Source organism: Arachis hypogaea, chromosome 14, assembly GCF_003086295.3.
Source record: "Arachis hypogaea cultivar Tifrunner chromosome 14, arahy.Tifrunner.gnm2.J5K5, whole genome shotgun sequence".
Classification (NCBI taxonomy): domain Eukaryota; kingdom Viridiplantae; phylum Streptophyta; class Magnoliopsida; order Fabales; family Fabaceae; genus Arachis; species Arachis hypogaea.
Genome location: NC_092049.1, coordinates 10,930,495 through 10,954,699, shown reverse-complemented (window position 1 = coordinate 10,954,699; position 24,205 = coordinate 10,930,495). Strand labels below are relative to the sequence as shown.

The 24,205-nt window shown below is 33.8% G+C and overlaps 2 protein-coding genes and 1 pseudogene across 3 annotated transcripts; 1 reads left to right on the top strand and 2 right to left on the bottom strand.

The window, feature by feature from the left end:
• Positions 1–511: 511 nt before the first annotated feature.
• LOC112741468 (probable receptor-like protein kinase At1g30570) lies at positions 512–4,208 on the bottom strand. Its single transcript, XM_025790473.3, has one exon. It carries the CDS (start codon positions 3,322–3,324, stop codon positions 820–822), a length of 2,505 nt encoding a protein of 834 aa, XP_025646258.1. The 5' UTR covers positions 3,325–4,208; the 3' UTR covers positions 512–819.
• A 2,208-nt stretch (positions 4,209–6,416) lies between these two features.
• Positions 6,417–12,768, bottom strand: LOC112741467 (WPP domain-associated protein). 2 transcript variants are annotated; one of them, XM_025790472.3, is made up of 7 exons: positions 12,462–12,724; positions 12,299–12,362; positions 9,525–11,883; positions 8,745–8,871; positions 8,349–8,450; positions 7,697–7,769; positions 6,417–7,114 (listed from the first exon to the last, which is right to left on the bottom strand). In XM_025790472.3, the coding sequence occupies exons 3-6, from the start codon at positions 11,831–11,833 to the stop codon at positions 7,707–7,709; spliced, it is 2,601 nt and encodes an 866-aa protein (XP_025646257.1). In that variant the 5' UTR covers positions 11,834–11,883; positions 12,299–12,362; positions 12,462–12,724; the 3' UTR covers positions 6,417–7,114; positions 7,697–7,706. The 2 variants fall into 2 exon arrangements, with proteins under 2 accessions (XP_025646257.1, XP_025646256.1); XM_025790471.3 differs by lacking the exon at positions 12,299–12,362 and having other exon boundaries at positions 12,462–12,768.
• A 5,080-nt stretch (positions 12,769–17,848) lies between these two features.
• Positions 17,849–18,730, top strand: LOC112740263 (E3 ubiquitin-protein ligase ATL31-like; annotated as a pseudogene).
• Positions 18,731–24,205: the final 5,475 nt, after the last annotated feature.

The window sequence follows — 24,205 nt, the reverse complement described above, 5'->3', positions numbered from 1 at the left end:
CTTTAAACCTTAAGGACCAAAACAGAATTACGCCCAAATCTAGAGGACCAATTTAGTACTTTACCCATAAAATAAAAATCTCCTTGAAAAATACTAGGAATTTGATTTTTCATATCTATAAAAAAAAAAGAATAATTTATATCTAAGTACTTCTAAAAGTATTTTGTTTATGTATTTCTATTGTTTAATTTTTTGCTCCTACACAAAAGTGATGTATTTATTTTAAGTCCCTATAAAAATTAATAATTTGATTTTAAGTTTTTAAACATAAACCTATAGAATGATAAAAAATTTACAAGTGATTCTTATTTCCTAGCTTCAAACTTTGGGTCAACAAAATTCAGTAGTCGATGATTGATTGTTTTTGTCAAATTTTTCAATTTTCTGATATTCTATTTTTAGCATCTTAATCTTTCTATTGGGTCACCAAAAAAAAAATTCTATTGTAACTTTTTTCAGTTTTCTCTGCTTTTTGCTTACATAAGATGCTGATGCTGATAATCTGATAAGCTTTTGAGAAAAGATGAAAGATCCCAATACTATATAATCGATTGTCATGTCAATACAACAATAAAGAACATCACAAATGTCCATTTTCATTTTGTAGACAAAATGCTGATAACTTAACCATTCCACTACAATGTATACAAGAATCAGATGCAAAATTAAAAAAAAAATGATGAAAGTTGGGGGGAGGGAGAAATAATACTTCATTCAATAAAACAAATTTAAAGAATATGTAAAGTTGTGGTAGTGGTTCTTCAATGGTCTCAATGAACTACTAGCATTCAGAATCAATGAACTCAATTGATTATGGCCTCATTCATTTTCTTCATCTTGACTTGAAGACTCATGCACCAATTCTAGTCCTCCATCTTTTGCACCTCTCAAATCTTGGCTACTTGAGAAGGAAGTTACAATACTGTCCCTGTTCAACCAAGCTTCATGTAGCTGCAACACATATTCTAAGTGCCACAACACCTCCCCCATAGTTGGCCTGCTCTTCCCATCGTCCGCGAGACATTTCTCGGCTATCTCCCCAAACTTCGCCAAGGATTCGGGACAATAGTTTCCTCTGAGATGAGGATCAATGATTGTTTCAATTGATCTTTGCCTTTGCCATCTCATTGCCCATTCTGCAAGATTGATCTGATCTTTAGGCAAGGTTGGGTTGATCACAGCTCTAGCACAAACAACTTCAAACAACACAACCCCAAACGAGTACACATCCGATTTCTCGGTCAACTGCTGTCTCCTGAAGTACTCCGGGTCTAGATAGCCAAAGCTTCCCTTCACAGCTGTACTAACATGAGTATGGTCCAAAGCCGGTCCATCTTTCGACAAACCAAAATCGGCCATTTTGGCTACAAAGTTCTCATCCAGCAATATGTTGGTTGTCTTGACATCCCTGTGAATTATACCACGCTCGGCTCCTGTATGTAGGTAGTGAAGTCCCCTAGCAGCGCCAATGCACACCTCGAGACGTTGCTTCCAAGTTAATGGGGGAAGATCACTCCCAAACAAGTGGCTTCTAAGAGTTCCATTGGACATATACTCATAAACCAGAATCATTTCATTTTTTTCTTCACAGAAACCAATCAATGACACAAGATGCCTATGCCTGAGTTTGGAGAGCATCTCAATTTCTGTCTCAAATTCAGCCAAGCCTTGCTCAGATTGCGGGTTGGATCGCTTGATCGCAGCAAGGACACCACCATCAATCTCCCCCTTGTACACCTTACCAAAGCCTCCAACTCCAATTACCAAGCTCTCATCAAAATTTTTTGTGGCAGCAATGATTTCAGCCAATGTAAAGTGCTTGCCAGCTCTTGTTGAGACCACAGATCCATATGCTTTTTGACTTCCTGATGATCCCTTCGCAGCCATGGTGCTGTTCACAGCCGCCCCAACAAGGAACAAAGGTCGCCAACCAGGAGAATTGTTTTTCGTGTCACTTGATTTGTTCTTCCGGCTTCTGCAGAAACAGAAAACAAGAATAACTATAACTGCAATTACAGCAATAGAAGCTAGACCTGCTCCAATTCCAACCCAAAGAACTTTTGATTTGCTTGCTGCATTGCCAGCTGAGTCATGTTTATCGACATAGGCTAGATTCCCATTTCGACTAAGCTTGAAGATCTCTAGTCCATTCAAGAGAGCATCAGTTCCCGCAGCACCAGCACCTGCATCAGGACCTAGTTGAACCCATAATGTATCAATGCTCAAAGACATGGCGTCGAAATAGTCCAGGTGATATGCTTTATTCTTCCCTCCTGCTTGAACATAAACATCAACATTATCTGCAGCAGTCCTGTTGTTTATGTAGATCTTGAAAATCCTCTCGTTCGCCTTATCATAAACCAACTCGCAGAAATGTAGCCGGACCAAATAATCAAAATCGGGATCCACTTCGAATTTCCAGGACATGTTAAATCTCTTGTCCAAGACTTCTGTGTTTGACATTGCCCTTGCAGTTTCGTATACAAGTAGAGGAGCTACTGAAGTATCATTTGCAGAAGCATAAGTGATATTGGAACTGTTGTTAATTCCTATGCCAGCATTTTGTGTGATCATATAGCCAGAATCCATTTCCCAAGTTCTCCAAAGATCAGGATCTTGATCAGGTTGAATCTCAGGACCACCAACATTTAATCTATACATAGTCTCCATTCCACGTCCCGTCACATTCAGGTTTCCACCACCAACTTTTCTGACTGAGCTGGCAAAGAGCTCATCCACAACTGGGACAACTTCAATGGCATTGACAAATCCAAAGGAGTTTCCAGTTGAAACAAACTCAATCACAAGCTCTGCACTGATATCAAAAAGGTACTCCTTAATCAAGGAGAATGAACTAGAATTCTTTCCCGAATTCTGCAACTGCGAAATCTTCTCCGGAACATTGAACTCAGAGAGTAGTTTCAGACTATTAGCCACCACACTAAATGAGGACTTATTCACATTGTAGTCCTCAACATCCACAAAGGGGGAAAAATGGAACCTAAGAACATAGTTCCCTTGAAGATCTTTGATTGTGTAATTCAAAGAACCAGTGAAAATCCTGGCTGTTTTGTAGAGTGAATCATAGATAGAACTTCCACTAAATGGAGAGGTGGATACTGCAACACCAGGGGAACTAAGAGTGACATTATTATTAGGGCTCATATCCCCAACCCATCTTCTACCATCCACATTCACAGAAGAGTTTGAACCACAGTTTATGAGAACGGACTTTTTTTGAGCCTCAACAATGCTCAATCTCACTGAGACTAACACCATCAGAATCAGTAAATAAGAGTGTCCTACCCCAAGAACCCTCCACATTGTGGCTTTTTCCCAAACAGTACCTCTCAATTATCTTCTAACAAAAAATTCAAACTTTGCAAAGGTGAAGCAAAACAAATACAGACCCAGAAACCTAACACTCCCAAATCACAGAAAAACCCTTTCTTTTCAAGATCTTGAGTAAGAAAAAAGAAAACAAGTTCAAAAAGCCAGAAGAACACTCATCAAGAGATAGACATAGCTAGATTAAGCAGATGCATTCATGAAAGTACAAGACTTTACAAGCTAACAAGGCAAACAAAACAATATTCTGCACTATGTTAATGTACCCTTTATTCTATGACACTTCAAAAGAGGTTGAGAAGTTAAACAACAAACACCGCTTCAGCTGCTTCTTTTGTTTACCTGAGAGACAAATCAACAAACACAACAAACTCAACAGATCTGAACTTGGAGAAAAAATGGTTAGATACCAAAGGAAGGAAAGAGAATTGGCAATGCCAATGTGAATGGTATCAAAAATGGCAGAAGAAGAAGAAACAAGACAACAACTTTGCAAAGCAGTGATAAGGAGAATCCACAGAAACTGCCAGAAAATCAGGGATTGTTACACAAAAAAGGGTTTTGTTTCAATAAACAAACAAAGAAATGGTAACATGGAGGTTGTGTGATGTGGTTGGAAACAGATTGGAAAAAACTCAAAAAGTTTCAATTCATATATGCTTGATTGCTTGGTTTTTGTTATGTGTATCCTTTTACAAGAAGCCAAGAATCTGACATTACTATTTAATTAGTATCTTTTTCTTTTTTTTCTTTTTCCTTTTTCCTTCTGCTTCTAACTGCCGCATTACAACTTTACAAGTGATAACAGTTTCACAAATTTGCCTGCTTTCGGTGTGATGATGTGTATGAAAAAGATATTTAAATTTAAATTATTAATTACTCAATCATTCAAATGATACAAATTACAATAGATTGTGTCTCAAAGCTTCATTAATAATAAGAGCTTTAAAAATTAAAAAGAAAGCTTTATTAATTATTTTATATAAATATATAATATTTTCTTAACTAATCTGTTATTTACAAGTAGGTAGTTCCTGTGATTTAGGGTTACATATTGGTAATAAATTGCTTGTTACAAACCAAGGGGGAAAATGCATGTTACAATCATTTAATTTTCATATGAGTTAATTATAATATTTAAAAGTTTTACATTCCTGTGAAATCATCTCTGTTACTTTAATAAATATAATTAAATCCCCTCATATAAAATTAATTGACAACAATACTCTAAAATTCTTAATTACTCATAATATTATTAGATTTATCAAACAAAAAAATTAGGAATGTTTTTATCTATAGACATAGAAACATGTACTTGAATTTTAATATACTAGTCTTATTGGAATGGTAATATCTATAAAGTATTTATAATAATTAATTAATGCATATGTACTTATACTATTCTTATCATCTTTATTAACTTAATTTAAAAAAAACTTTTCTTTATGTTTAAAACTAATAGTTAAAATAGTGATTAGTATACATAAAGCTAGGTTTGGATACTCAAAAATCATGATGACATCTTATCTTTTCTAACATTATAATTTTATTTTAGTTTATATTGTGTTCAACCCATACATAAATTAAAATTTATATTTATACAAATTAGGCTAGTTACATATTAGAAAAAAGAAAAATAAAAGAAAAGAAGATATCATTAGAATTTGTGGAGTACATAATTAATCATTTAGGATAAAATATATTTTGTATTCTTAATATTTGTATTTTTTAAAATATTTTTAATATTTAATTTAGTTTAATTTGATTACTAAAGTTTTTAATTTAGGTTAAATTTATATTTTAAAAAATTTTAATTTTGTTGCTGATATTTTATATAAAATTAATGTTCAAGAATAATTTTAATATAAATTAAAAATATTAAAACAAAATTAAATATAACTAAAAGTTAGAGATATTTAAAAAAAATTGCAAACTTCTAAAAATAACATATTTTATTTTTACCCTACCATTTAATATTGGATGAGAAGAGTGAAGAGTGAGAGAAACGTTTACACTTGGAAGAGAGAGAATGAATACATAGGGATGGGGTCAATGCATGGGCCATGGGGGGTAATGGGGTAATATCCATACGTGAGGTGGGTCACATGGGTTTGTCCGGCAGGTGATGGGCACAGCAATTATTCTAATTCCATTCCGAAATTGCCCCTGCCCTTTCAATCTTTGTAGAAAATGCATGTACCTTTTGTCTTATCCTAATTCCGTACCAAAAGAGTACCCCTACCCATCCCTATGACGAGAGAGGGTCTTTTCCGTCTTTTTGTGAATAATGGCAACAGTATCGGTGGTTGAACCGTTCCATTCATTTAACCTTGGGCGTAACATATGCCATGGTACATTATTTATTATTTATTATATAAAGTATAGGAAGTAATCCATGCATCTAACCATTTCTCAAAACTACTGTAGTATTTCCATTTTATGGTAAAAAGTACACAAAAATCCCTTAACGTTTAGCAAGTTTTTTTCAATTATATTCTCAACATTTCAATACTAACTTCAATGTTTTAATATTTAATTTTACTTTTCTATTAATAATTGGTATTCAATTTTGTCCTTGCTACTACATTGCTTCTTTCAAGTAAAAAGTGTAAAATAGTCTGTCTAAACTTTTTTGAAATGTCACTTTAATTCCCCATCTTTATTAGTCCCCTAACTCCGAAACTGATAACAATCTTTTCATGTAAAAATGACATGAATATCATCTTGAGTTCAAATCTTTTAATATTTGATTTGATAGATTACTTACAAAGGAAATGTTACAAAGACAACATAATAATATGAATATATAATAAAAAAAATTGTTTTCCAGATTTTACAATAGAAATGAGAGACACATCACTTGAATCTTAAACAACTTGACTGGATTTAAGTCACCATATGAAACAATAACAATAAAATCGAACTGAAGTAGGAGATTTAAAAAAAAATTGTGAAAATTAATCAAATCACGAATTCAAGATTAAATATCAAACCAGATATCTTTGCATGCAGCACAAATGACAGATTCACAATCACAGATCATCATAAAGCTACAAGCACATCAATCATTTGGCCAAACAATGCTATGATGCACTAAAATAAATTTAGTATATATGCACTAAAATAATCCAATGGTGTAGATTTACTTTAAATATACCATTGGATTATTCTGGTATATCATGCATCAAGTTAAACTTGGTACATATAAATCATTCCCCCACTTTGCAAAAGTGGTTAGCTCAAGAAATTAATAGAATGTTAAACACAGAAATTAATTCTAGTAATTGTAAAATTATCTATAAACCATCTAATAATTCACATATCACATCTATTCTACCATAAGAACATGTACAGAATGCCATTAACAAACTATGATCACAGAAAGAGAAGACTAATTTGTTGTTACTACGAGCAGTGGAACCTATCATGTCTCCTAGACCAAAATATATAGCATCAGTGTGTATGGCAAAAACAAAGGTTTGTGTTGTGGAATCTTTTCTGTTGCTGAATTTCCTTCGGGTTATGCTACGTGTACACCAAAATCAGCCACTAGTATAAAATACATGTTGAAATACAAATACACATTGAAAATAAATTAAACCATACATGTATTTATACACAATACATTGGTGGCTGATTTTAGTGGCTAATTTTAGTGGCTGATTTTGGGGTCAAAAAGCATTTCTCATTTCCCTTTTTTCCATTTAGGAGAACCAAAAATCCTGCTTTGTAAACTTCTTGTGAACAAACTATACAACTTTGGTACCTGTATCCATCAAAAAATGTAACCATAAGAAATGGGTTAGTTTGCAAGTGCTACACCTCAAGAATTGTAATTTAAAAGAAAATATCATGGACCAAGAGAATTTATACACACTGCATTAACGTGACAACATACATGACAGAATTGAATTCTTGAGTTTGGTATAAACAAGCAATGTTACTGAATGAATTCAATTCCGTGGTTTGAAATGCAACTGAACTGAATGAATAGAATCCTTTATTTCGAATATTTTGCCTTTTGGGACTTCAAAGATACTTGAATTCAACTTGGATTTCAATTCCATACGAAAAATTAGTTCCAAATCAACAAATTGAATTCCAAATTTTGAGTGAATTCAATTCCATGGATTGTCAAGAATGACATGAAAAAGAAAATGCAACTACCAAAACAAACTATCATCCCTACATCCCTATATATATGAAGCTGATCCAAAGATGGAAATAATGAATAAATTAACAGTCACGACCATGCTTCCCAACGATTTCTTGTGATTTTACACATCCAAAGGTCAATCACTATAATTTCACTAGTAATGATAGAATGATACAGTTTGCCTCAATTTACCTGGCCCACCTCAAACACGTTTTCTTATCTGTTGATTCAGTTCTCTTCTTACAAGCTCCAGAGTCTCAAGAATCTGCAAAATCAATGCTCAATTATGAAGTTTCATAAATAGATGCACACGCGCAAAAAGAAAGCTGCAACCCCCTGTGCTGCTATAAAGTTACATTTCAACAAAAGATTGATTGGGCAGCAAAAACTTCACATGGAGTTTCATCAGTAGTTATCTAATCAAACAGAATTGAGAATTATTAATCAATTGTTGGTTTAGAATTAGTAAGCTGGTTGCACATAGCTCTACTTTGTAGTGTACTACTATAAAGTCTTATTAAGTGTTTTAGCCGAATTGAGGTTCTCTATAATGAGCAACAAAGAAAAAAAAAGGGGGGGGGGTATGAAATAAAAAATATTCTATCAGAAAATTGTTTTCTGTTGAATCAGCTAGCAATCCCAATAAACACAACCTTCTCTTGCAGTAAACAGAACATTAAAAAAAATTATAAAAAACATAAAGAATGGGATGAATCTACACTTCCACAAACAGAAGATATTAAAAGATAAATAGCCGTTATAACAATCTCACATCTATTGGCATTATACACCACTTGCGCACAAACATCATAAAGATGTGCTGCAGAAAGGGAAGGATTCTTACCCCTGGGTAATGCTTCAATATGGGCAAATAATGATCAAGAGCAATGCATATCTGTTCAAGGAGGCGAAGAAGAGTATCAACCTCATCCCCCAAAAGATCAACCTGAAACTCCAGATGTTCAATGTGTGAGGCTAATGGGTCAAACATACTAAGGTTTAGTTAGCAATAACGACAAGAAATAAAAATACTTAAAACAAATATTTATGAAAATGATGTTAGATTTTAATATTGATATTAAACATGTGACCCCACACCATTACCACCCAACAAACAAAAAGCAGCCATGACTAGTAATAGTATCGAAGGTTATTAACAAGCATGAGAGATACAATATGTTATGAGAAGCAAGGAAGATTCAGACACGCATGTTACAGATACAGTGTTTCGGTTTATTACCTCTGCTTCAGCCTTTGCAAGATTAGAGTTAGTTGTTTCTAGCCTTCTCTTGTACACAAAACCCACAGTTTTAAGTATGTTGGCTTTGTTTTTTAGGCGTGAGAACTCTGAACTCATGTTATCAAGCCTGAAAAGAAGTTAAAAATATGACTTTATATTCCGGCAATAATCAACAGGAGTTATAAATGGAACTCTTTCAAAATTAATTGGATAAAAGACGTATTAGATAAAGCAGAAGAGAGATGTAAAAAGATTGGAGGATAAGAAATCTTCAATAAAGAAAATCATGAAGTTCCCACTTTAACTTAAAAAATAATAATAAAGCTAAATTCATACATGACTTCAATTAATTTGTTTCTGTCAATTAATTGAATCAAATTACATGAAAAAGGGGCAAATCTATGAGATATCCATGAAAGAACAAAGATATTTTTGTACCTGTTTTTTGGATAAAGATAATTTTCTAGAATTTATAGAGCCAAGAAGCGAATATATAATACACATCTCTTTTATCAAGAAAAAAAATACACATCTTTTCACAAACCGACATAAGTGCAATTTGTGTTTGGCTGACAAAGCCAGAAAAGTTTTATTAATAAACATCAAATTCTGAATTATTTGACATGCATGCCAAATAAACTCGCAAGCATGCATAAGCATAAATACTTCCTTGTTTACACAAGACTAGATAAAATTGCTTAAAAGAGAGAAGCAACAATAATACAGTTTATCAGGAATTCATGTAACACTAAACTAGAAAAGAATTAAAACATTTATTACCTCAAACAACTTCTAGAAATATCACCATTTACTCTAGCTTCAAAAGCAGTAATCTCTGAGGACAACTTATGAACGAGATGAATGGTTGATTCCATTTGCCTCCTTGTCTCCCTTTCTTTAGCCTGAATAAGTGTTAGTGCATCTTGTTGGTCTTTCGTAACAAGGCGAAGCACCCTTCTTTCTTCATCACTTTCTCTGTGCTCATTCATGATCTGTTCATGATTCTCATGTAACTTGCATATTTGCTTCTTGTATAGTTCAATTTCCTTGGATGCTGCATCCAGGTGACCCTTAGTGACACTCAGCTCTTTATTGTTCTCTGCAATTGTTTTCTGTTGCCGAGCTGTCTCATCTCTCAAAATCTTAAGCTGGTCAGTGACCAACTCCATATTTTGCTTCTCTTGTGTCAATGCATATGCTGCCTCCTGTGCTGATTTCTCCTTCTCTTCCACTTTTGATGTCAACATAAGCATTCCTTGTTTTAGTTCCTCTTTCTCACCAGCTTCCAATTTTAATGCTCTTTCTGCATCCACCAAAGATTCTCTAAATATAATATGATTAATATCCAATAGTCCTTGCACCATAGTTGACTCCATATCTGCATCCTCAATTTCAAACCTACTAGAAGCGTGAGCATTGTAAGCAACTTCTTTTAACATTATTTCATATATTTCTTCCATGATAATGTTCTTCGGATGTAACTCCTCAGTGATGCATCTGAAACCACTCGCAATACCATCAAAGAGAGATTTATATATATCTTGAATAATTGAAACTCCGGCATTTGCATCCACTATATCATCCTCGAGCTTCTGAATAGTTTGTGACATTTTTTTCTCAGCCAGATGCTGTTGTGACAATTTCTCCAGAGCTGCAGAAAGCTGAGAAGAAAGATTCTTGACTTCCTTTTCCTTATCTGTCAGCATGTCCTTCAGTTGACGATTCTCCAAGTCTAAGGTATCCAATCTATCCTTCAGAATGCCAAGAGATTCAAAGCTTTCGGTGAGTTGATGCATTTTTTCATTTCCAACAAGGATTTCATCCAATTTTGAGATGACATTAGGGATTTTTTTCTTCAACAAATCAAAGTCTTTGTCCTTCTTCAATGATAAAGAAGAACCTCCTTTCAAATTCAACAATTCCCGCCTAAGGCGAAAGTTTTCTTCAGTCATCTCTTGCACTTGAGATTCATGGTCTCTTTTCATCTTCGTTATCTCAGAATTAACATGGGTAATCAACTCATCTCTATTCAAGTGCCGTAATATGGTAGGATCCAAGTGCTCAGCGTCGCTCTCCTTTGGGTCCTCATGTTTGCCATTTTCTTCCAAAGTTGACGGTGATGAATGATTTGTTGCAATCTTCCAGTGGAAATGATCAGCCCTCTTATTAACACACCATTCCTCCCCGTTCTCAAGGGAACCATGGGAAATAAGAAGCCCGGTTTCAGAAGCAGATAGTATTTTAAAAATTGAATTCAATTCCTGGCGCAAATTAGAGATATCTTTGTGTTGGCTAAAACAATTTCTACTTTCTAAGTCATAAAGGTCCAACAGTTTATGTTGAAAATCCTGCTGCAGACCCATAATACAATTGCTGATTACCATCCTTTCAACCTCTGACCGAAACTCCTGCTCCTGCTGCCATTCAGAAAGAGACGCCATTGATAACTGATCAATGAATTGCATTCTTAAGCAGAAACCGTCAAGAGTATCTCTTAGACTCTCAAAAATTTTATCAACATAAATCCATCTTTCTGGTACACTCTCGTCCAAAATACCACCTAAACCCACAATGTCGGCTCCTGAACCAATTCTTCTCATGGAACCAGAGCATCTTATTTTATTCATTTCTTTCTTGAGCTGATTTAATTTCTCATCCACTGAAATTTGAAGAGTGTCCATGGATTCCGCAACAACACCATTTGAAAGATTATATGCGCCGGCATCACCAGGATCATGAAGATAAGGTGCCAAAGAGCACAATGTTTTAGTTTCATCAGGACCCACATGGCCATTATGAAGCATTTTCTTTAGCTCAACCACCTCCAGTTCTTTCTGCGCAATTTTCTCAGCTGCCTGCTGCTCTATGGCATTAACCATGCCCTTTATGACAGAGTCACTCACCATCCTAGAAATGGTCAACCTCTCATCGATATCCAACCAGAAGGATTCCATTTCCTCGAGTATATGATCACCTAAACTCTCATTTTCTATACCATTTTCACTACCTCCATTTTCCTTACCATTATCACCTGGGCACTCACAGCCATCCATAACAGCTAAACTCTCCACCATCACTTGCTTCCGCATAAACAAGTATCAGCAGCTTAGTGTCATTCAGATAAGTCAAACCCGGTAAACTGCAAAAAGTTAGAAACACAATAAAAATATATATGAATTCCAATAGCGATACTTATTTATAAGCAACACATGATTTGGTAGTGCTGGCAACAAAGTCTGACCCCCCAAAATCAGTAGCATCAATCAATTATTTCCTAATAAACAAGTATCAGCAGCTTAAAGTCATTCAGGTCAAAACAAACACAACCAAACATGGAAACACAGTTGCATAATCAAACTAATACAAATACTCATCACTATTGCAATAAATAGAAAAAACGGGGAAAAAAGCGGTCTGACCTCAAAATCCAAAATTACAAAATTTCCAATATTCACTCCCAAAAAAAAAAAAAAATACAGTAGCCAAAAATAACGCCATAACTGATGCTATCTTCTAACAGTTTTTTTTTTCCAGGGAAAACAAAAAGAACTGACCCAGAAGCTGAAATGCGAAAGGAGAACGTAAAAATTCAAGCTTGAGATGCAGTTCAATTAGGAGCTGAAATGCAAATTGAATATTCAAAGTGAACTTCAAAATCCCAAAAAAAAAGGGGGATGAAGACAAAATTGTCGACTGCAACAACAGAAAGTTACTTACTTGTTGGTGGCGTGAATCCTGGGGCGGGAACAGGTACAACGTTGGAACTTTCAAAGGTGAAAAAGCGGAGAGGAAAAGGGGGGAATGTTGGGAAGTAGCATTAGAGTGTAAGAAGCAGAACGAAAATGGTGGCAGTAGAGAGGGTAGGGTTTAGCAGAAGAAAGAGAAAAGATTAGAACAGCAAAGCAAAGCAATGAATGAATGAACAAAGATTCGGTGAGAGCGGGAGAAGGGTGAGACCAACAAGATTATACCTTAACCACTCAGTTACCCTCTTTTTTTTCCTATTTAAACCCTAATTTGAAAAATGAAATTGAACAACAAAAGAAACACTTATTTAGAATTTAATTAATTAAAGGGTTTTTTACTTAAATAAATTAAATGCATTTCAAAATTACTCAATTCCCCTGAATCAGATTCTGCAACGTGATTATTCTTTTTGTATTATTATATAAATCGTCCCAGGGTGCAAAGGATTATATTAAACGTAAATCATCTCACCCTAGGACGATTAATGAATGAATTTGTGATGCAAAATAAGAGTAAATCGTGGTAGGGCTTCTTGGGTTAGTAGTTGAGCATAAATCGTCCCAGGGTAGTAGGTTTTACGAGTTAATGGGCTAAACCAAACTGGGCTGCCACGATTTACTTGTTTTTTCAGACCTTCAGGACCCTGGGACGATTTATGGCCAAGTGATAACCCTAAGGACTCAACCACGATTTATGCAGCCAGAAACTCTATAAATAAACGAGTTTCAAACAGACGAGCCACACAAAACATATGTTGAGGTTGTGAGAGATGGCAGAGAGTATTTTCTTGTTAGTGCATCACCGGGGAAAAATAGATGAAAACACAAGTGAGGGTGTAACTTTTTCTAGCAAAAAGCAGATAGGTGTGTTTATTACTCCGTCGACGACGTTGATGGATCTGCACAGTAGTATATTAGAGAAGGCTGGAAATTGTGGCAAGAAGCGCGTGAAGCAATTATTTTTTCGTATTCCGATATCGTTGAAGCCAGGTTATGTTAAGTTTGGGAAGTACGCGATGTTGGGTGATGACGACATGCGAGTTATATTTCATAGTCAATCAAAATTTCCCGACTTAGGCGCGCTGGAGTTGTTTGTCAGAATGGTTGACGTGGAGGGCAGTAGCGGGGGGACTGCTCCGAATCTGCCCACTGGCATCATAGAAGGAACTTCCACCGCCGTTCCAACAAGGCAACCGGCGACTCCACTTGTTTTGTCCCCATCTTTTGCTGCTGATTTGCCTGTCTCGGGTGATGACTTGGGTGATGGGCGTAGCTTCGGCCAGCTTGCAACTGCGATGGGAGCTGATCCTGTAGTGGACGGTGCACCCGCATTCATGGAGGTAAGAGAGAGAGATCCGTTTGTGGAGGCTATAGGTGATGATGGGTCAGATTCAGAGCCACCAATTATTGGTGACGAGAGCGACGCTGACGATGACACCGCAGTTGCCGTGGGAGCTCAAACCCATGGTAGCAGTGGAACGCAGCAGTACCCTCGACACTTTACCACATTGAACCTTGAAGCAATGAACCCGGCCGCAAACTTAGATCAGCATCACCCGGTGATTCACGGAGAAAGGCCTAGTGTGATTGGCACGGACGAGTTTGAGGTTGGGCAAAGGTTTGAAACAAAAGAGGAAGCTGTACTGACAATAAAGAGTTATAATATTCGGCGGGGAGTCGAGTATAAAGTGTTTGAGTCCGACCAGTTGAAGTATCATGGGAAGTGTGTCCAGTTCGGGAATAGTTGTAATTGGCTGATCCGTGTCACTATGAGACAGAGAAAAGGCTACTGGGAAGTTAGAAAGTACAATGGACCACACACGTGTCTAGCAACGGAGATATCAATGGATCACAGGCAGCTCGATTACCATGTCATATGTGCCTCGATTTTATCATTGGTGATGGCTGATGCATCGGTGTCGGTTAAGGTGTTACAGAATGCGGTGTCATCGAAGTTTGGGTTCAAGCCAAGCTACAGGAAGGTTTGGATGGGCAAGCAGAAGGCAATTGCGCAGATATATGGAGATTGGGAGGAGTCTTATAACCACATACCACGGTGGATCATGGGGGTTCAGTTGTATATGCCAGGTACGATTGCGCTTTTGCGTACTTCGCCAGTGAGGATAGGTAATACCGTTGATGCGTCAACGGTTTTCTTTCATCGACTATTTTGGACGTTTCCTCCATGCATTGAGGCATTTAAGTATTGCAAGCCACTTATATCCATTGATGGGACCCATTTGTATGGGAAGTATGGCGGCACTCTGCTAATGGCTATTGCCCAAGATGGAAACTCGAACATTCTTCCAGTGGCTTTCGGGTTAGTTGAAGGCGAAAACACGGATTCATGGAAGTTTTTCCTCACTACCGTCAGAACCATCACCCTATGATGAGTGAATTCCATGATCTTTTAAGACCACTGATTTCTAACATCTTATACTAAACCAAAAACTAACTAAATCACTATACATGATATCCGGCAACGTCTTAATAAAAAAATATTCTAAGATGCATATTCACCCTATACAATATCATCCAACATACTAATATCATCCAAAATTTAAAACCATTACAAAATTTATAAGATTACCTCTTGATCGATAAATCCGGCAACATGCGCAACGCCGTTCAGGCGGTACATATCTCCTTGGTTCGCGGCCATTACCACCGCCGGAGAGATCCCCCAACTCCTCCTGCCGACCACCTGCGGCCCGCTGCCACCACCCCCGGTGCCACTCAGACGCCTCTGCCCACCACCAGTTGCACCTCCGCCACCGGCTGGTCCCACACCCAAAACCACTTCTCCGCCCAAACTCTCTCCGGTCAACAATGGTGGCTCCAATACCTCCCTCAACCCTTTACGCCGCAGCAACAACAAAGATGACTCGTGGTTGAGTCCTTAGGGTTATCACTTGGCCATAAATCGTCCCAGCCCTTTGAGTGTTACATAGTAACACATAAATCGTCCCAGGGTCCTGAGGGTCTGAAAAAACAAGTAAATCGTGGCAGCCCAGTTTGGTTTAGCCCATTAACTCGTAAAACCTACTACCCTGGGACGATTTATGCTCAACTACTAACCCAAGAAGCCCTGCCACAATTTACTCTTATTTTGCATCACAAATTCATTCATTAATCGTCCTAGGGTGAGATGATTTACGTTTAATATAATCCTTTGCACCCTGGGACGATTTATATAATAATACAAAAAGGATAATCACGTTGCAGAATCTGATTCAGGGAAATTGAGTAATTTTGAAATGCATTTAATTTATTTAAGTAAAAAACCCTTAATTAAAAAGTGAAATCTTGTATCTAAGATTATAAGACTCCTCTTATTTTTTTTGGATAAATTTATTATTATCATTTTTTGCAGAAAAAAAATGTTTCTAATTATTTTGAAAACTTTAATACTTTAATTAGTATGTATTGACAAATTATTAAAACTATTTTGTATAAATTGCTAATCAAATCAAAAAACTTCATATAACAATTTAAACAATAAATGAAAGAATTGATTAATAATAATTTATGTAGATTATTACTTAAAGACTCTTTGTGAAATTAAGCGTACAACACTATTTATTTATTATTTTTCTAGATCACCATATTATTTGCAAAATTTGAAGTTTTTTTAACATGTGTAGAATTTTTTTATTTGAATTTTTGAGAAATGGTTTAACCGTTTTTTTGGTGACTAAAGAGAAAAAAAAATAGAGAAAAAATTAAATTAATTGGCTAGATTTATATTTAAATTTATTATATGTTAAAGTTTATTTTATGATTGACTTAAATTCAAATGAATGTTCACGCCACAAGCAGCTGCTTTAGCCACACAATCTATAATACTATTTGAGAAATGATTTAATCATTTAAAACTACAAAAGATAAGACTAAAAATCCACATAAATATAAATTAGTTTTTTCTTTTTTTACCAAATATAGGAGACTCGAAATTTGGAAAGATAGGAGACTCAAACCCGTAACCTCTTAATTGAGTATGAGGAGTCTATGTCATTTGAGCTATTACTCATTGGCTAAATATAAATTAGTTAACTAATAATTAAAGAAGACTATTACATTAAAATTTCAAATAATATAGTACTCGTGGTAATAAAAATTTTAATAATATCTATAACATGTTAAAACTTAAAAATTTAAGAGAGAGTCAGAAGTTTTCGCTTCTAAAATAATTTTATTACGTTGAAATTTTTGAATTTTATAAAAATAAGAGTACAAGAGTTGTATTAATGTTATAGTTTCAATTGTTCAAAGAATTTAATTTTAATGTATTATTAATGTAAAGTAATTTTATACATATATTTAATTACGTAATATTATATTAATAAAAATAATTATTTTTTATATTAATTTTATTATTTAAAAGAATTAATATAATTATACAATAATATAAAATATTTTACATTATCAACATCAAAATTAAACTCTTGTCTAAATACTATTATTTCTAATTTTTAAGTTATCCGCAAGCACATACGTGTGATTTAATTTAATAAATGTAGGTTAGTGGTGAGATAATGTTTATAATTTTCCCAACGTACCAATTGCCCCTCAAGACAAGCAAAACCTATTATTTTTTAGCAATCATACCCATTAATCACGAGTACCATTTTCCTTTTTTCCTTTTCCTTTTCCCTTTCCTTCTAAGTTCTAACCTTTTGACTTGTCTTTTCATTTCTTCAGAATAATTATTTTTGTTTCCTAAAAAAAGCCCAAAACCTATGTGTATATATATAATAATAATAATAATAATAGGATTAACCACCAAAAATATCTCCAAATTATTGAAATATCGACAAAAATGTCTTCAATTAATTTAAAACACAACAAAAATATCCAACAGTAAATATATATTTCTCAAAAAATACATTAGAGATTAAATTTTGATGCAATATTTTGCAATTATGATTAAAAAAAATGAAATATTATTATCTTTAAAATTTGGTAATTTTTTGTTAAGTATATATTGTTTTGTGATTTTTTTTGTTAACAAATAATAATACTTTTAAAAAATCACAAAAAAACACGAAATTTTAAGAATAATAATATCTCATTTTTTTTTAATTATGCTTACAAAAAATCATATCAAAATTCAATCTCTAAGACATTTTTTTGAAAAGGAAAAACTACCATTTGTACCTATAAATTTTGCGAACGTTGACAAAAGTACCCATCAAACAAAAAAACTAACGTTGTACCCATAAAAGATGGATTCCGTGTGACAATAGTACCCAAATCGTAATTTTTCGTTGACTTTTTAATAAAATTCTCAAATTATCCCTTTTATCTTCTTCCTCAAATTCTAAATTTCACAACCTTCATCCTTCGTCTTCCTCTGCTGCTGTCAGCCACCAAAAAATTAAAAAAATTAAAAACTGTGGATTATTAATTATCTGAGGTTATTGTTCAAATATTATGGTTTATTCCACCGTGAAGCACCTCAAAATGGATCACAGTGCGTCGCTTCAGTGCGCTGTGTGCTTGAGCGAGTTCAAGGACATAGACACGCTTAGACTTTTGCCCAAGTGCAGTCACGTGTTTCACCCCGAGTGCATCGACGCGTGACTCGCCTCGCACATGACTTGTCCTGTCTGCAGGGCCAAGATGAAGTCGGAAAACATGGGTTCAAGGTTGAGATTCAGGAGTTAGAGGGAAGTGCCAACCATGTGTTCGATGAAATGTCTCGAAGAATGGGCTGAATGGGTGAGGTTTCTTGTGATGGGAACGAAGGTGGGGTTGGTGAGGGAGTTGATGGGGTTGTTGGGAAGTGTAATGGGACCTCAAAGGTGAGAGCTTTTGAGTTGTTGGTGAGGTCGCACTCTACGGGTCACTCTCTTGTGGAATCGGGGAAGAGCTTGGAGAGGTTCACTTTGAGGTTGCCTGAGAAATTGAGGAAGCAGATTCTGGAAGCCAATCATAAGTGTAGTGGTGGTAGTGGTGGGATGAAGCGTTCGGCAAGCTACGACGTCGTTTTGCAGAGTGAAGTTGGTGAAAGTAGTAGTAGTAATAAGGGGAGTAAGAATAGTAGGTGGATGCTGACTGCTGTCTATGACACCTCCGTTTGTTTCTCGCGGTTGGGGTCATTTTAGTACTTCTTCTGGTTTGGCACCGCCAAATGAGTGCTCAACATGCTTTGGGATTCCTAGGCTTTGGGGTTCTTCAGCGGCAAGGAAAGAGAAAGGATGTGGAGGGAGACATGGTTTGCAACTGGTATGATGAAAATTCGAATGATGAGGGTTGTGAAATTTGGAATTTGAGGAAGAAGATAAAAGGGGTAATTTAGAAATTTTATTAAAAAGTCAACAAAAAATCACGGTTTGGGTACTATTGTCACACGGAACCCATCTTTTATGGGTACAATGTTAGTTTTCTTATTTGATGGGTACTTTTGTCAGCATTCGCAAAATTCATGGATACAAATGGTAGTTTTTCCTTTTGAAAATATATATTTACTGTTGAATATTTTTGTCGCATTTTTAAATTATTTAAAGACATTTATCGTTAATAAAATTTGGATATATTTTTGTCAGCATTTAAATAATTCAAAGGCATTTTTAATAGTTAACCCTAATAATAATAATAATAATAATAATAATAATAATAATAATAATAATATAAAGAACAGGAACGAATATCCAATTATTCATTTGTCAAGTTAATGCAAATATTTCACTCAATTATTTACCACATACAAAACAAGAAACATAATTGAACAATAATAAAGCACTTACAATTAATGGATGAAAATTAATCTCAACTAATAATTTGTCTTCTTAACCAATTTAAATTAATCTAGTGATAATTTTTTTACCTCGTTCATTTATTTAACAAGTATTGAGAGTTTAAAATTCTTTTTATTTATACAACAATTCTTAAATAGAGTTAAATCCATAATAAATTAATTATTAGTTTGTCAAACATGAAAAAAAGAAAGTCCTAATCCCTGCATCATAGTAGATGTCTTTAAAACGTGAACTTACGACGTAGCGGTGCTAGAAAAAGACTACATATGGATCCATTTTTAAATTCAAAATAAGATACAACCTGCAATATAATTTAATTTTGTATTGAAAATTAGAATGATTAATAATTATATTGTACAAAATAAAAATATTCTAAGTCAATAGATAAACAAATTCAAACAAAACCATTAGTTGTCTCATTTTGTATTCTAGTACATTACCTTAAATATTAGAACCGACTAAGACCACATGCACACAAGACATTTATAACAGTAACCAAAAAATAACAAATAAAAGAAAAACTGTCGTTATTTCACTACCAACTTTTCTGTCCATGTACTTCAAAAAAAAAATTAAAAGAGAAAAAGAGAGACTAGTGAAGCAACTTGGAAGGGCCATAATCAACGTGTTAAGCAAAGAATATGCCTTAACTTTCGGAAGGTTGAGGCTTGAGCCTTTGAGGTGTCTTCATGGAATCGAATCCTAGGTATTTTGCTCTAAAATTTAAATAATATTGCATGGGAAGCCCGATTATTAAGTAACACACTAAAGTACTAAACCATGCAGTTTTCTATTGAAATAATGCTTCAAAATAAGTTTAGTAAACTAATTTAAATATTTAATATTTAATACTTCGTCGTAATTATACTATGCTGTGTTCAGATAAATGGTATTTTTATTTCATAGTTATGGTTGATGTTTTGAAATATTTGGTACAAAATCATTATCATGTGAAATACTTCAATGATGCTGCTGCTGCTTTTTTCTTTTCTTTTTTTTTCCTTTTTTATTCCTTTTCTTTTTGTACATACTTGAATCAGGCTTTTAATTCCGTGTTTGTGTTTTCTTTTTTACTGTTTATTCCTTTTGTGTGAATTACAGGTATTTTTCTTTATAAAAGATATATTTTTTTTTAGTCAAAAATATTTACATTAGTGAAACTAGCCCTCTAAAAATACTTTTCTTCTTCTAAAAAGTCAAACTCAAAATCTGGCTGAAAGATCGAGAAGCAATCATTTATCACTTAAACCAACCGGGACTTATCAGCTATTAATTTCACTAATTATTTATGACTGAAGTCTTGCAATAGAATATAATCAATAATGTATACCTATAATTCCAATTAAGCCTTTCTTATTGACTTACAATAATGTCAACAAAAAAGCAAGACAAACACGAAAATAGGGGTGTCATAGTCCGGCCGATTCGAAAATCTGGTCCGACACCGAATATTTTAGGGACTAATTTGGTATGATTTTACTGGGTTTAGGGTCGGATAAAGATCTAAAAAATAGACCCGATCATTATTTCGGGTCGGGTCCGAGTCACGGCTCGAGTCACCCGAACTCGGCCCGGCAACCCATTCATCATACATAATTTATATTTTATGTTATTAGTGATGGATGATGGCTACTTTTATGTGGAATTTAAGTATTATAAATCTTAATATTTTGTGTTATTAGTCATTATAAGACTATAAGTTAATGTTTTATATTTAAAATGCATAAAATTTTAGACTAATGGCATAATATTGTGTTATTTGTATTAATTTAAATATTTGGTGTTATTAGATAATATTAGTATTGATTATGGTTATACTTTAATTTAGAAAATGGTTAGTTCTTGTTATATTTTTCTAAGTGAATTTTACCATGTCAAATAATGGTTGGAGTTTTCGAAATTTGGATATTTTCACATGCTATCTTACAAGAAGGTATTAAGGTAATGTAATGTTAACGGCCTGGTTTTCATTCAGTTTTTACCCGGTATAATCGTGGCTCGAAAGTGTATATGTTTCATCGGGTCTAGAGTCGGGTTTGGGTCTAACAAATAGGCCCGGTATATATTTTGGGTCAGGTCTGGATCACATCAAACCCGATTTCACCCGACCCATGAACACTCCTACACGAAAAGAACAAATAAAAATTTAGCCATGTATTATGTATACCTAATTTCAAAAACAAGCCCGCTACGTAATCAACAAGGATTCTATCGACTTCTGCCAACTCTTGTTTATAGCTGTGTTTAATAGAAGTGTCTTTGTAGATGTGTCTAATAGAAATGTCTTTTTTATGGCTGTGTGTAATAGAAGTGTTTTTATAAATGTGTCTCTTTATACATGTCAATGCTAATTGTAATCTATATATTCTATCTATTCTATTATATAAAAATTGGATTTCTGCATTTAATGATGGAGTTGACGTGTCATGCTTTTGAGAATGTTTCATAATTTATTTCTTTTAACTCATTAAATATAAGTTATTACAATAAACTAACTATATCAACTAATTGATTTGATTAGATATTTAAATATCACATAATTTATTATAATTTATATCAATTTGATTTGGTAGTATTTTTTAAATTTATTTCTTTTAATATTCTATTAGTATTTTTTAATTTATTTCTTTTAATTTATTAAACTAAATTTATTATTGTATTAATTAATTTGATTAATTTATTAGTCATTCAAATAATAAATTTATGAATAAAATAGGCAACCGGAATATTTTTAATTAATAATCAAATCAAATCAAATCAAATCATATATATTGAGCCAAATTTAAATAATATGTATTAAGGACTAAACTAAAATAAAATGATTTTTTACTTATTCAAATTGAATTCAATAAAGATAAATTAATTTTGCTAGATAATCATGATCTTTTGGTCTACTATATATAGATGACCACACAAAATTATAAGAATTATCATTTTTATCGCTCTTGCTATTTCAACTTTTATTTTCTTTTTCTTTTTTTCTTTATGTAGAATTTCTTTTATGTATAAATGTACTCAAAATGAGAAGGTACGGATGAGTGTTTTATTGATTGTTTGTTTGACGAATACTATAGTCCGAAAATATCTCAATTTAGACATTCTACTACTGTCGATGGAAGTTAAACATGTAGTAATCAATTCTATTATATAAAAAGACGGAATTTTTGCACTTAATGATGGAGCTGACAATCCTGACATGGCATGCTTTTGAGAGTGTTTTCTGATTTATTTTTTTTAAGTTTTAACTCATTAAATACAAGTTATTACGATAAACTAACTATATTAACTAATTGATTTTATTAGATATTTAAATATCACATAATTTATTATAATTTATATCAATTTGATTTGGTAGTATTTCTTAATTTATTTCTTTTAATATTCTGTTAGTATTTTTTAATTTATTTCTTTTAATTTATTAAACTAAATTTATTTATTAATTAGTTTGATTAATTTATTAATCATTAAAATAATAAATCTATAAAAAAAAATAGACAACCATAATATTTTCAATTAATAATTAAATCAAATTAAATAAAATTATATATATTAAGCCAAATTTAAATAATGTGAATTAAGAATTAAATTAAAATAAAATAATTTTTTACTTATTCAAATTGAATTTAATAAATATAAATTAATTTTGTTAGATAATCATGATTTTTTGGTCTACTGTATATAGATTGACGTACAAAATTATAAGAATAGTCATTTTTATAGCTTTTGTTATTTCAACTTTTCTTTTTTTATGTAAAATTTCTTTTATGTATAAATATACTCAAAATGAGAAGGCACGAGTGAATGTTTCATTGATTGATTATTTGACGAATATTATAGCTCGAAAATATCTCAATTCATACATTCTACCACTGTTGATGGAAATTAAATCTGTAGGCCAGCGTATTTTTTATAGTATTGAATAGAAGAATATTTAATAAAATTAACTAGCGGCTCAACAGGCACTATTGTGCCTGTTCAGCCGCTTTTCTATTATTTTTTAAGAAATTATTTTTAATTTTTGTTAATATATTATTTATTTTTAAAATTTATTAAATAAATATTTTTTTATTATTTTAATATTAACGTGGCTTTATTTATATTATATTTTGTTAAAATTAAAATTATTATAAAAAAATCTTTAAAATGTTAAATTATAAAAGTACACAATTGTTCATACCCTTACCCAACGCTAAGGCCCAGAACCCAATGAGAGGCCCAATCCAAAGGATTGACTCTCATTCTGTACCGACCTTCCCCCAAAGAAGTCGGTTCTTATCACGACTTGCTTTAAAGAAGTCGGAGACGAAGATCAGCTGGCAGATAACACTCATTCCAAATGAGTAACTGCCCCAAAAATCTCTCAACCTATTTCCATGAGCCATATCCCAACTTTCCTAAGATAAATGGACGGTTATTCCCCCTTTAAAGGTTGAACTACTCCAACGGTGGTTATTGGTTCACCACTATAAATACTCTGACACCCCTCAGGTATTACTAAGTCCCAATACTCTCTAGACCTGCTCACACCCTTGCTGACTTAGGCATCGGAGTGTCTTTGCAGGTACCACCTCCATTCTCTCACACTCCCAAGTCGGACGGAGGCCCCAAAGACGCGAGCCCGCTCGAAGGCTTCCTTCCTCAGACGATTGGGCCAACCCAACGAGTCCAGCCCATCAATCTCCGGCTACCCATCGTAACATTGGCGCCGTTGCCGGGGATCCGAGAGATCAACCAATAATGGCGGACAATTCACCAGAAGATGATCATACGGCGTCCGATTCAGAACAAGAAAATCTGGACACCGGAAACAATGACGCGGACCTGACCCTCCACCAGGGAGCCAACGACCAATATAGAGAAGGCACCTCTGGGTTAAAAAATCCAAAGGTAAACTCCTCGGAGGGACGCGAATCAGGAAAAGAAGGACCACCCCATGCGACCGAGCTAATGGGAT